We start from the raw sequence: 11,493 nt of genomic DNA on the forward strand, positions 1-11,493 counted from the left end.
AACAGCAATAATAATAAGATCGTATCAGATGCATAGAATGGCATAGTACCGCGTACCAAAATAACAAAAACAATCACGCATGCGCTGATTCTAAGCATTCACAAATAAAGATATATTGATACTAAAGACGCGCCCGTACAAATCCTATGTAGCAAAAGTGGAAGGAAGAAAAGAAGTGATTAAGCAGAAGTCCCGGTCGAGGCATCTAGAAATGGCATGCCTTCCATGCATTGCAAGCAAGACATCCTGGCTAGCATCAATATGTAGTGTCATCTCAGACCTGTTTTTTCAAAGAGGACAATAAAATATTCAACTTCATTTTGCATGGGATTTGTGCAAGCCATATTTTAGTATATATCATAGAAAGAAGATCTTAGTATCACTTTCCATGGGATTTGTGCGGGTAAGTCTTGTGTTAGTATCACTTGCATCTTTGTTTATGATGTCTAGTATCACTTCCAGGTGCTCTCAACAAAAAAAATGAGCGCATATACGGGATTCATCTCTGCAACACCCCCAAAGTACCTGAGTGCTCCATATACGCATATCCACGTTCTCAGGATCCATAGAGACCAGATGCTCTACAGTCGTCCCTCAGTAATTCGCGAATTACTGAGGGAACTGGTCTGTTTTTATTCACTTCAATTCAATTTCCATTATATTGGTGGGCTCCTTTATTCTTTTTTTTTTTCTTTTTTTCATTTTTTTTTAAACAGCCACCCTATGTATATATTTTTCACTATTCTGCATACAAAACACACAAAAAAAAAATAAATAAATAAATATATTTATTATAAAATATGATTATTCTTTACTGCTTGAATCTCCATCAAGACAGGCCCTCAGTCTGCTCAATAAACTTGGGTTTCTTCTGTGTTCGGTCTCTTCATTTCGTATTGCACGTCTATCCATGCAAGCCTCAATGTGGTCATACAATTTATCGAGTTCTTCTCTCTCTTCTTTACCCTGTGGCCTTGTTAGGATATCTTTGGTAAGCTCAAAAAAGTCGCGCGATAGACCGAGGACAACTGTAGGATCCTTTTTTTTGCATGAGCTAGTATCTGGCGAGGAGTACCCATCATGGGGAACCTTCTGGATTGTACGGTTACGCAGGACAGTGCAAACCATTGAAGGCGAATATTCTTGCCTTAGTGCTGGACTAAAGTCTGCATCAAGATCTTCGGCATCTTCAACCTCCTCCTCGTCAATAAAATCGCTATCCTGGTATTGACGAAATATAGTACTGAATTTGGGATTGGCGATCGTCATCATTGCACAATTAGTAATAGATTGTGTAGGACCTTCGGCATGGCACATTGTGAGATAATTGAGGATTGTGAAGTCTTTTTGGTTATTGATGACATCTGTCAATTTTTCGTATTTTTTGATCAAATCATCTTGAAGTTCCTTTAATCTATTGTCAACGGTATCCACCCCGAGAGCCCTAAGTTGCTTATTCACATTGTCAGGCAGCGTTGGAACATGGGCAAAGCAATGGCGAATACAAGCAGGGGTAACAGTATTCCATGCCCTCACCAAGCATTCCCAGAGAGAGGCATAGTTAGCTGTAGCTGTTGATGATTGGAGATTCTCGCGAACTCGAGCTACTGTCTCAAGCATCTCTTGGCTGTAGTGAACCTTGAATGAACGAGTAACACCTGCATCCATAGGTTGAGTGATAGATGTTGTGCCTGGAGGAAGTCGTACTAATGTAATATTACTAAGGCCAGCTTCCTCTCCTCCACAATGTCCTGGTGCACTGTCTATGAGTAGTGCAATTTTGCGTCCCTGCCTTTGCATATCCTCATCCAAGTCCTGAAGCCATCCATCAAACAAAGGTTTGGTCATGTAAGTCAGTTCCTGTGGAGTTGCTGCAAATAAGGATTGACACACGAGCTGCACGAATAATTTTTGTTCCCTGTACAGCGCCTGCTGCTAGGGTTCTTGCTGACAATGCTCTAAGATAAAGGCCAGTCTCGTCGCAGTTATAGATGTCCTCTGGGTGGAATGTAGAGAGCGACTTCTTTATCTCCTCCATCCGAGCCTTACAAGATTCCATATCGACACCTTCACTTTCTCCATGTCCAATCTTTGATGAAATTCCTGATCGTGCCTTGAATCTATGAAGCCATCCTTTCGAAAAGGCAAACGATTCGGGTATCTCAGTCTCCTTATAATAGTCCTTCATGATGCTCCACAGTATAGCTCCTGTTCCTCTTAGTCGAGCCTCTGTTACAATGATCTTGAGTCTCCTTTGTTCTTCAAACCACTTTAGCAGCGCTTCTTCAACGGCCTCCATGGTCCTTGAGCTAGTTCGAGTAATAGCCTTAGCAGCTTCCTCAGACTTTCCATCTTTCATACTCAATAAAGAATCTCTTTTATTCCAAATCCCACTGGCAGTGAAAATGTTGATGCCAAGTCGTCGAGCAATAGAAGAACTGGGGTTTTGGGGTCAATATCCTTGGCTTTTATCACTTCATTGATAAATTTTATTTTGTCATAAAGTGTGATGGAGTTATATGTGTTGCCTTTGGAGCTGCCTTTCGCGACTTGTCCACGCTTATTTCTTATAGGCTTGGCAGATTTCTGGTTTAGTTTTCCTGCCTCAGCTGAATTTGGAGCTGAATTTTCTTTTTCACACGCAGACTTTGATGGTCGAACTGGAGTAGCTTGACTTAATCGCTCAATACGGACCCAGTCCCATTGACTACTGGGTACTTGTGCCACACTCTGCTGGGACTGAGGGGAGGAAGCTGACAAACTCATAGAATGAAGAACACTTGGGCTGAAGGCAGTTGTTACATTCTTTGAAGGTCTTCCTCTTCTCCTTGGTTGACTTGATTGCAAATTGGATAGACTTGAGTCTATAGGAGATAGCTGGCTTGACTGCAGAGGCAGAGGAGACAATTGACTCGAAAGCCCAATAGGGGACGAAGAAGCGGCCATATGTTGAGCTATGGGTATATTGGGAATAGCGGTCGCCATGATAATAGGTGAGTGTGAGAAAAGTCTTTTTTTTTTATTTTTTTATTTTTTTGGGAAATTTCAAAAAAAAGAAAAAAAAAAGAATAAAGGAGCCCACCAATATAATTGAAATTGAATTGAAGTGAATAAAAACAGACCAGTTCCTCAGTAATTCGCGAATTACTGAGGGACGACTGTATACGACAGGTTTTGTGAAGAAGAGGGATGAAGGGTTTGGACACTTTGCAATTGTGGAAGGGGATTTGTATATCGTTTGCCAGACATCTTTCCCGTGACATGCATCTAAAGAATGACAAAAAAATCAGCCACACCGAAGTACATGTACTAGTATGTCAAACTAGTCCTGAAATACTAAAATCTGTACACTCTAATAATAATAGACTTTCTTTATTGTATATACTTGAAGGATTCATCCATTATTTACAACGGCTCTAAATATTTCTAAAGTCCACCTCACCCATGCCTGGAGATGGAGGTGCATAGAAAAAGCCAGCCATGAGTACACAGTAACTCAAGATCAAAATACTGCCCTTGAAATAGTTACTCTTTCCTTCAATATATGTGTATGTCAACAAGAACACAGAGAACAACATCGAGAACACATCCCAACGTTCAAAAATCAAGTTGAACACATAATTCCAAGCGAGACTCTTCCCGTGACTCAACCATGCAGACACTGCCACCATGGCTGGGATTTGAATCAGACACACTTGAAGCGCATAAGCCGATCCAATCTCCATCGAAAGTGCAATATTGCCATACATGGCGAATGAGATGGCGTTCATGAACTCAGTGACGTTTGGTACGAGCGCGAACAGCGTCAATCCCAATAGCTTCTCGTCAATGGACGATACAGCATCCACACTATCCACAAGGATTTCTATATTAGAAGAAAGAGCACATTCATGTTAGCTAAAAAAAAAAAAAAAAAAAAAAAAAAGAAAGCTCGAATCGAAAGATCTAAAAATTACCAGCAATGATTGAATAAAGAACTGTGCATCCAAGGAGAACTGTGGCGCTCTTGGCCTTGGACCAGTTGGGAGAGTCATGACCACCATGGGCACCTTCATCGTCCTCATCGTCGTCCCCATGATCACTCTTGAGACCATCATGGTCTACGTTCAGCGAAGAGAGTAGTCCCTGTGCTGCAGGATGGATAGGTGCATCTTCTCCATTGAGATGTGTTTCGGAAGTTGAATGAGGTGGCCGTCTTTCGCCTAAACCACCATGAAGTGATGTGGAGTGATAATTGGCTGTCGAGTGTGCAGAATCTACTGATGTGAATCGACCCAACTCTGCAGCATCGTCTGCAGCAGCTGCAGCAGAGCGGGGTCTATCAGTATTATTGGCAGGGTGTGGTGCGCCCGCGCCATAGTGAAGGAGTTGTTGCAGGATATGCATAGGTAAAAGTTTTTTGTAGATGGAAGAGTCTCTCACAGAGCGTGGTTGAGGCTCATGCCAGATCTGTTTAACATGTGTTCGAAGTGAGAACCAGATACCAATTAGGTATGCAGAAGGAAGGACAATACAGCAAAAGTACATCAGCGGTTTGACATTCTTTTGGAAAAATGCGTCATTGGTTGGGTTGGGCTGGTAGTGATAGCAACGTTGACAGGTCGCACCATTGGTCAACAGCTCTGTCTCTGGGCATGGTACACAACGCAGGTCAAACTTTTTTTTTAAAAAAGATGAGAAGAAGGAAGTGAATCAGTCGCCAATATCAACAAAATAAACAGCAAGATCTGATGTAATAGGGAATATTTCCAATTGACTTACACGTCCATAGATGTTGTAGAAAAGTGTTGGAGTCAAGACTCCAATGAGTGACATAATCAACATCGTAGCGGTGACACCTGTTTCAAAAACGTTGATATATTTCATTAGCAAAAGTCATCGAATGAAAGCCATGTTATAGTTGTCAACATTGGGATGAAAGATGAATTTGTACCTGCGCTCTTGGCATTAAATTTTTGCTCTTTTTTCTTTACTGCGCCGCTCATCATACTGACACCAGGCATGAGTAAAAGACCTGCAAGGAAGCTTCCGATCAAGGCACCCTCAGTGATCAAGCCCTTGCCTTGTGTCAATGCGACTGAGTAGAGAATGATTTCGATAATGGAGCCAAAAGTTGCATTGATCACAGCGCCCATTCCCAGAGACGACTGTGCCGAGATGGATGAGACAGCCATGCCAATGAAGTACGACAATGGGATCACAGAGGATAAACCCAACGAGAAAATCACGGCTGGCGAAGTGAGGACATTATCATGCCCAAGGACGTGTGTGAGGACATATTCATCCAGGATTGTGAAGAACACGATAGGCATCAAGTTAATAAAGATGATATTGGTGCCATCATATGTGTACTTGTAGTACTGCAGTCCGATGGCGTCATAAGTGCAGAGAAGGATCTCGGAACGCTGAGATGAGAAGGCGAGTGAGCTACCACGCTTAAAGTGAAGTCGAAGCGGGTCTCTGTGAAGGTGAGATGCGAGCACATAAGTCAATTTTCCCATGGGAATCGAGACTACCATAAACCAGCATAGGCACGAGACAAATAGATGGAGAGGCCCTAGAGATTGATGAAGAATTTAAATTTTGGGTTAGGAAAAAAAAAAAAAAAAAAAAAAAGATGCTTCTCATCTCAACTTACCGATCAAAAGGTAGTAAAAAGCATAATAGACAATTCCGCCAAGACCGAGGCGGCATGTATTTCGCGGGAGATTCTTGATGGTTTTGGCCCATGATTCCCGAGAGCGGAAGCGCTCACGGTCCATTGTTGAGGCGCCCCTTGAAAGAAGTGGTCGCGACTCCCCAGATGGTGATTGATGGCTGAAATGACTGTTGCGGTTACTGTTGCTGTTTCCATAATAGCCCTGGCTGTAGCCATTGCTATGTCCATTACTACTGTTATATCCAGCGTGTCCATAACCGCTTGCTGTCGAGGGCGTCTGGTAATGAATCCCATCAGCTCTTATTTCGTCGGGATACAATTCTCGTTCAACATACTTTCCAAATGGCCAGAGAAGATAATAGCTAAGGCCAATGACCACGCTTCCATATGCACTTCCACCGAAGGGGATCAGGAACAATACAATAGCGACCAAGAAGCAGATTAGTGATAGCCACCAGCCGAAGACAAGAGTCCAGAGAATATTGCCTACAGACAGATAAAGATCGGCGGATGGTTGGGAGTGCAAAGCGGAATCAGCTTTTTGTTGAACAGAGCGTGTCTTCTTGTAAAGTGCTGGTTTCCAGAGAGGCAATCCGAATGGATGTGTTTGATTGATGGTCTATAAAAAAAAGTAAAAAAAAAGTATTAGACCAATTCAAAGACTAGACTAATGTGTAACGTTACTACTTTACTGTATTGTAGGATTATGCGTCTGTGAAAGAGGATCAAATGACGCAAACACTCGCTCAAGTGAAAAAAAAAAAAAAAAAAAAAAAAAAGGAGAGGTTGTTGCGGTTGCATCTGTGCATGGATGAACAAACAGGGGTAAAAAGGAGAGACATGATCACAAGTGTAAATACATGATCCCAACTTTGGGTCGCACATTTAAAGTTGGTCTCAAAAAGTAAAATAAAAAATAATTTAACCCTTCCAAATCCGGATGTTGTCAGGAACAAGCAAGGTAGTTCAGGGGCAGTAAACAGTATTACGGAATAATTGATGCTGACTCTCCAGCTCGTGAACGAGCAAAACGACTTTTTTCATGCTCTTTGTCGCGTGCGCACTAATGATTATATACATATCACTCATAGCGAAAAAAAGGGTGTCTATGACGATAATTGCACATTACCTCTTGTCGGTCTTTCAGTGTTAAGGGCTCAACATCACTCTCCTCTTCGTCTTCGTCACGCTCTTCACCAGAATGGCCTGTGAATGACGGATCATGACTCTCATGGACCCGCGCATCATACTCATCCTCTGGATGAAGCCGCACAGATCGTCTTGAGCTGCCTCGCTTTAGATAACTGGGACGCTGCTCATAACGGTTGTCCGAGTCGCCATCACCACTTTCGTCTTCTTCCTCAATGTCACGATGTCTGATTGAAGACCGAGTTGAGGCAGGCCTTCCAGTATGTGATCGTCGGCGTCGTTGGCTTGACAGTGATGAAGGAGGCGCTCCTGCTGTGGAATGTCTATAAACGGGCGATGACTTTGGACGCCGTGAGTTTTGAGCTGCGGAGTTCGCTGATCCTGTTGAAGCGTGACGGTGGGACGTTGGTCGTCCTTGTGATGAGGAATGTTCTGAAGGGGGTGGGTGATACTTGACTGTAGAATTGGAGGCTGTCGAATCAAATGAGTTAATAGAGACACGCCTGGGGTCATTCTGCAATGATGCTGGATGTAATCCGGGGCGAGTATCATCAGGTGAGTTAGCAACAACATCCTCACTCAGTTCAAGATGCTCTAGATCTGCACTCTGGTTATTGGCCCTAGAATGCGACATGGTCTCCGCCTTTACAAATGAACGCCCTGGTATTTACGTATAAAATAGGTAGTTTATCAAAGATGTATGGGTAGAATCGTAACAAAAAAAAAAAAAAAAAAAAAAGAAAAGAAAAAAAAGACGTTAAATGAAGTCCTCGTGCAAGAGACAGCGAGGAAAAGAAACAGAATGATGGAGCAGGCGTTAGATAATAGATAAAAGAAATAGAGAAGTGAAGAGAAGAAAGGAAGTGAGAAAGTGAAGGTGTCGAATAAATCCTGTGTTGGCCTAATCTCCTTTACCCCTTCTCATTACCCCTTTTTTTTGTAATTGTGCGTGAACATAGGGGAAGAGTCACGCAACGCACTAATGTGCTCTAGACTAAGCCTCTTTCACTGTTGCTTCAACTAGCCTATCATGTGAGTCAGGCACATGTGTAACCAGGTTCGACTGTGCTTGAAAAATACATTGGAAGAAAATGAAGTGGCAGTCAAGCCTTCCTCACTCTTTGTCTTCATTTTGATATAAATCTAACTAAACAGGCATTTAATATCTAGACATCAGATTTTGAATTATGAATATTTTGGAACAAAAAATAAAGATTTATTAATAAGAAAAAAAAAATAATCTAATCTCTTACAGCGGGCTATCACCATGTCCGCTATCTCGTCGGAATGAATTTTCAGGAGCAGTAGCGGCTGTGGCAACGGACGGCGACGAAGAAGAGGAAGAGGATGGATCAATGATCAGATAGGCTCGTTCATCCTTCAATGGCGGTGGCAACATGAATTCTGGAATTGATATCCGTCGCTCATGAAGACGACGTCGATGCTTTTGTTGTGATGATGATAACAATGGCTTGGTCAATTCTGTAATAGGATGGGTGTATCTACTACTAAAGTAGCTGTTGCTATCGCCACCGCCGTTGTAAATACCATGTCCACTGCCATTAAGTGGTGCAAGAGCTGGTGATGAAGGCGATACCACTGTCAAGCCTAAAGTCTTATTCCGGGTTTCATTTTTCAGGGTTGTGGGTCGTACTGTATTCAACCTTCCTTCCTTGGGATACATTTTAAGCTCACTTAGATTCCGTGTCACATCATTGTCGTCTTCGTCTTCGTCTTCCTCAGCTCCTTCATCATCTTCAAGATAACCATCACTTCCTACATATTCCTCCTCTTTGTCTTCCTCATGATCATCGCCATTATCATCGCTATCATCGAGTCTTCGACTTCTTTCATCGTCTGCAACGTGCCCATCTGATGATTTCAGAAGAAAATTATTACACTGAGCTGTCAATGATTCAACATGGAATGGGGATGCAATAGAAGTTTTCTCATCAGTTCCTATCAGTATCGTCGAGTCCATGGATTCCTTTTCATTTAATGACAGCCCTAGAATCATAGCATCCGTATTTGCAGCTGCTGCCGCGGTTTGGATATGACTGCTCTCTGCTGGTGTCGTAGAGGAGTTTAATGTCGTTCCCCATGTTGTCGATAAGGGCGTAATAGGAGAAATCGGTGAAAGACAGGAGGATGTTGGTGTTATTGATGATGATGAAGAAGAAGAGAGTGATGCCGCAGTCGTTGTGATCAGGGGCTTCAAAGCCGAAGTCGTCATCATGCCTGCTGCTCTCCAATAATCTTCGGTTACTGCCAACATCATCGGATCTTTATCGACCAACACCCGAACTCGAACTTGACCTTTCCATTCCATCGCCTTTAATATGTACAAGGTGCGTCCCTCAAGGCAACACCACCGACCCCCTTCCCAAACCATCGTCATTGTAGGGCATTCTTTGGTCATTTCCCTTTGACCAGCCTTCAATTCTCGGATTGACTCTTGTACCTCGATATCATCATCAAACTTTTCAAGCGATCCATTGTAATGAATTTCTGAAATATCAAGTGAGATGTAGTTGGGTACTGGAAGTGCTTCGTTCATAAGACTAGTAACGCTACCACTACCACCATTATTAGCACTTGAGACTGCTCCAAGGATTTGACTCCAGATATGACGCTCGCTCTCACGGGGCGAGAGAGGTGTTGTGGTAGCAGAATAGGAAGTTGTAGAATTCAGATGAAGCGGTGAAGACGCAGTGGTGGGATCCAACCTTGATAGCGCTCCCATAGAAAGTTCAGGGAGAGAGAGAGAACGGGTACTACCCAATTTCTTACTCAATAACACAAGCTCTTCTGAAGGATGATGTAGGTTATCTAATGATTGATCACTTATGCTGGATGAATGTTGCTGCGATAGTAATGGTCTAGAGTTATTTACATCTTCGGTTTGAATTTGCTGTCGCTGTAGTTGTGGAGGATCATGCTTATCACATTGTTTGTGAAGGTGGTATTGTCGGTAGAGATGATATTCATGATATCGTCGGTCTTTATGTTCCTCAAGAAATTCTGGTGGATTAATAAAAACGTATATCCTGGTCAATAGAACTAAGGCTAAAGACACATAGATGACTGTCTCTGTCGCCATTTTGTGTATATGTGTGTCGAAGTGTTGAAGGATGAAGTAAAGGATACAGAATGGCTTTTTTGTTGTTGTTGATGTTATTGATAGAATCAGAAGAAAAAGAATGCGCTGCTGCGTAGCAATGGAGTAAATTTGTTTATCGAAATCTCGGAAATGAATGCGGTGTTGGAAAAAAAAAAAAAAAAAAAATCTTTTTAACCCTACAATGAATGAAAATAGAAACTATTAACGGCACATTCAATTATCCATTTGATCTTTATTATTGGCGTTCGCAAGGCATTGAGGCCCTTCTTGAGCATTTGAATGCTCAAGCATATCAATGTGGTAGAGAGAGGGGAGGAGGGGTTGAAAAAAATAGGTTGGTTACAATTGTCAACATTCAAACACGTTCATGTCGAGCGATCTGGTAAAACCTTTACAAAAAAAAAAAAAAGCCTTGCGTCAGGAAGTCTGATAGGATAAGACAGCGCTTTGAGGAAACATAACAATGATTGGTGAGACGGAGTTGAAAGAAGTGAAGTCGAGGAGGTTCAATCTGTGGTTCTTAAAAGTGGTTATGTAGCAATTTATGGAGGAGGCTTCAAGGGGAGGAAAAGATTTTTTTTGTGTGCTGAAAGTAGGATGGTGCGTTAAACACGTATAACAGAGTAAATATAAAAAAAGATGCTTTGAAGTGATCTCCAACGATCAGTATGAATTGAAGGTGCTAAGCCCATTGATGTTTAGTGAGCATTTCATATTATGGAGCATGTACATGTTTTGGAGTGTTGTAATTTCTGAGTGGGAACCTGTTGAGTGGAGTGGACATGTGGATCCATGGTGTCAATGCTTGCTAAGCTTGGAACGTGCAAATGACTGAAGGGCAAGACAACATTGAGTTTTATCTCGCTTTTCCAAGTGATAAGCACTGACCACTGATTGGAACAAAGCAATAGACAGTAAAGTTCAGTTGTCGCATATTTGATTCTTCTTTCGCTCTCACACAACAGTTGTTGGTGTTTAAAAAAGAGAAGGAAGGCAACACCATGTTGTGAAACCAAATGGACAAATAAAGAAAAAAAACGCGGCGTGTAGGAAACAAGAAAATGATGGGAAAGAAGGGGCTATCAAGGGGAAATGGTTTGGGTTTGCATGAGTAGTGCGGCCAAGAAAGGGAATCGAGCGAAGCATTTTGCATAGTCTTTAGCAAACCAAAACAACAGCATTAACAAAAAAAAAAGGGTGTTGATGAGAATGGAAACAAGTTTTTTTTTTTTTTTTCTGCTCCAAGACTTACTTCGCCCGAGATTTTTTTTTTTTTTTTTGTTTTTCGTGTGATTGGTAAAATGAAGATCAATCGAGTGTGGATACAAAGGAAGAGCAAAGAAAAAAAGAAAAGGCAAAAAAGCTACGATACTACAAAGCTACAATACTATGATGCTATGATGCCATGATGCTACGATTTGTGATTGTACAAGAATCGATGTGGCAACCAATAAAGGGGATCGACCACATCTATTACTAATCCATGCACGGATTGCTTTTTTAAGTACAGCATAGCATTAAAAGTACAACACGCTGCAAGACTGTACCTTTTTTATTGTATATG

General features: G+C 41.9%; 4 protein-coding genes across 4 annotated transcripts; all 4 read right to left on the bottom strand.

Annotated features, from left to right (window-relative positions):
- Positions 1–804: 804 nt before the first annotated feature.
- Positions 805–1,317, bottom strand: BCR41DRAFT_373190 (hypothetical protein; the record flags this gene model as incomplete). Its single annotated transcript, XM_022026745.1, has 1 exon — positions 805–1,317. One exon carries the CDS (start codon positions 1,315–1,317, stop codon positions 805–807), a length of 513 nt encoding a protein of 170 aa, XP_021878414.1.
- Positions 1,318–2,104: 787 nt separating this feature from the next.
- BCR41DRAFT_145062 (hypothetical protein) lies at positions 2,105–3,177 on the bottom strand. Its single transcript, XM_022019560.1, has one exon. It carries the CDS (start codon positions 2,983–2,985, stop codon positions 2,362–2,364), a length of 624 nt encoding a protein of 207 aa, XP_021878415.1. The 5' UTR covers positions 2,986–3,177; the 3' UTR covers positions 2,105–2,361.
- A 173-nt stretch (positions 3,178–3,350) lies between these two features.
- BCR41DRAFT_339781 (hypothetical protein) lies at positions 3,351–7,523 on the bottom strand. The gene is made up of 6 exons (XM_022022175.1): positions 6,789–7,523; positions 5,639–6,278; positions 4,934–5,557; positions 4,762–4,838; positions 3,957–4,656; positions 3,351–3,865 (listed from the first exon to the last, which is right to left on the bottom strand). Exons 1-6 carry the CDS (start codon positions 7,440–7,442, stop codon positions 3,417–3,419), a joined length of 3,144 nt encoding a protein of 1,047 aa, XP_021878416.1. The 5' UTR covers positions 7,443–7,523; the 3' UTR covers positions 3,351–3,416.
- A 534-nt stretch (positions 7,524–8,057) lies between these two features.
- Positions 8,058–9,908, bottom strand: BCR41DRAFT_399170 (hypothetical protein; the record flags this gene model as incomplete). The annotated part of the gene is made up of 1 exon (XM_022029032.1): positions 8,058–9,908. The coding sequence occupies one exon, from the start codon at positions 9,906–9,908 to the stop codon at positions 8,058–8,060; it is 1,851 nt and encodes a 616-aa protein (XP_021878417.1).
- Positions 9,909–11,493: the final 1,585 nt, after the last annotated feature.

Source organism: Lobosporangium transversale, assembly GCF_002105155.1.
Source record: "Lobosporangium transversale strain NRRL 3116 chromosome Unknown BCR41scaffold_37, whole genome shotgun sequence".
NCBI lineage: Eukaryota > Fungi > Mortierellomycota > Mortierellomycetes > Mortierellales > Mortierellaceae > Lobosporangium > Lobosporangium transversale.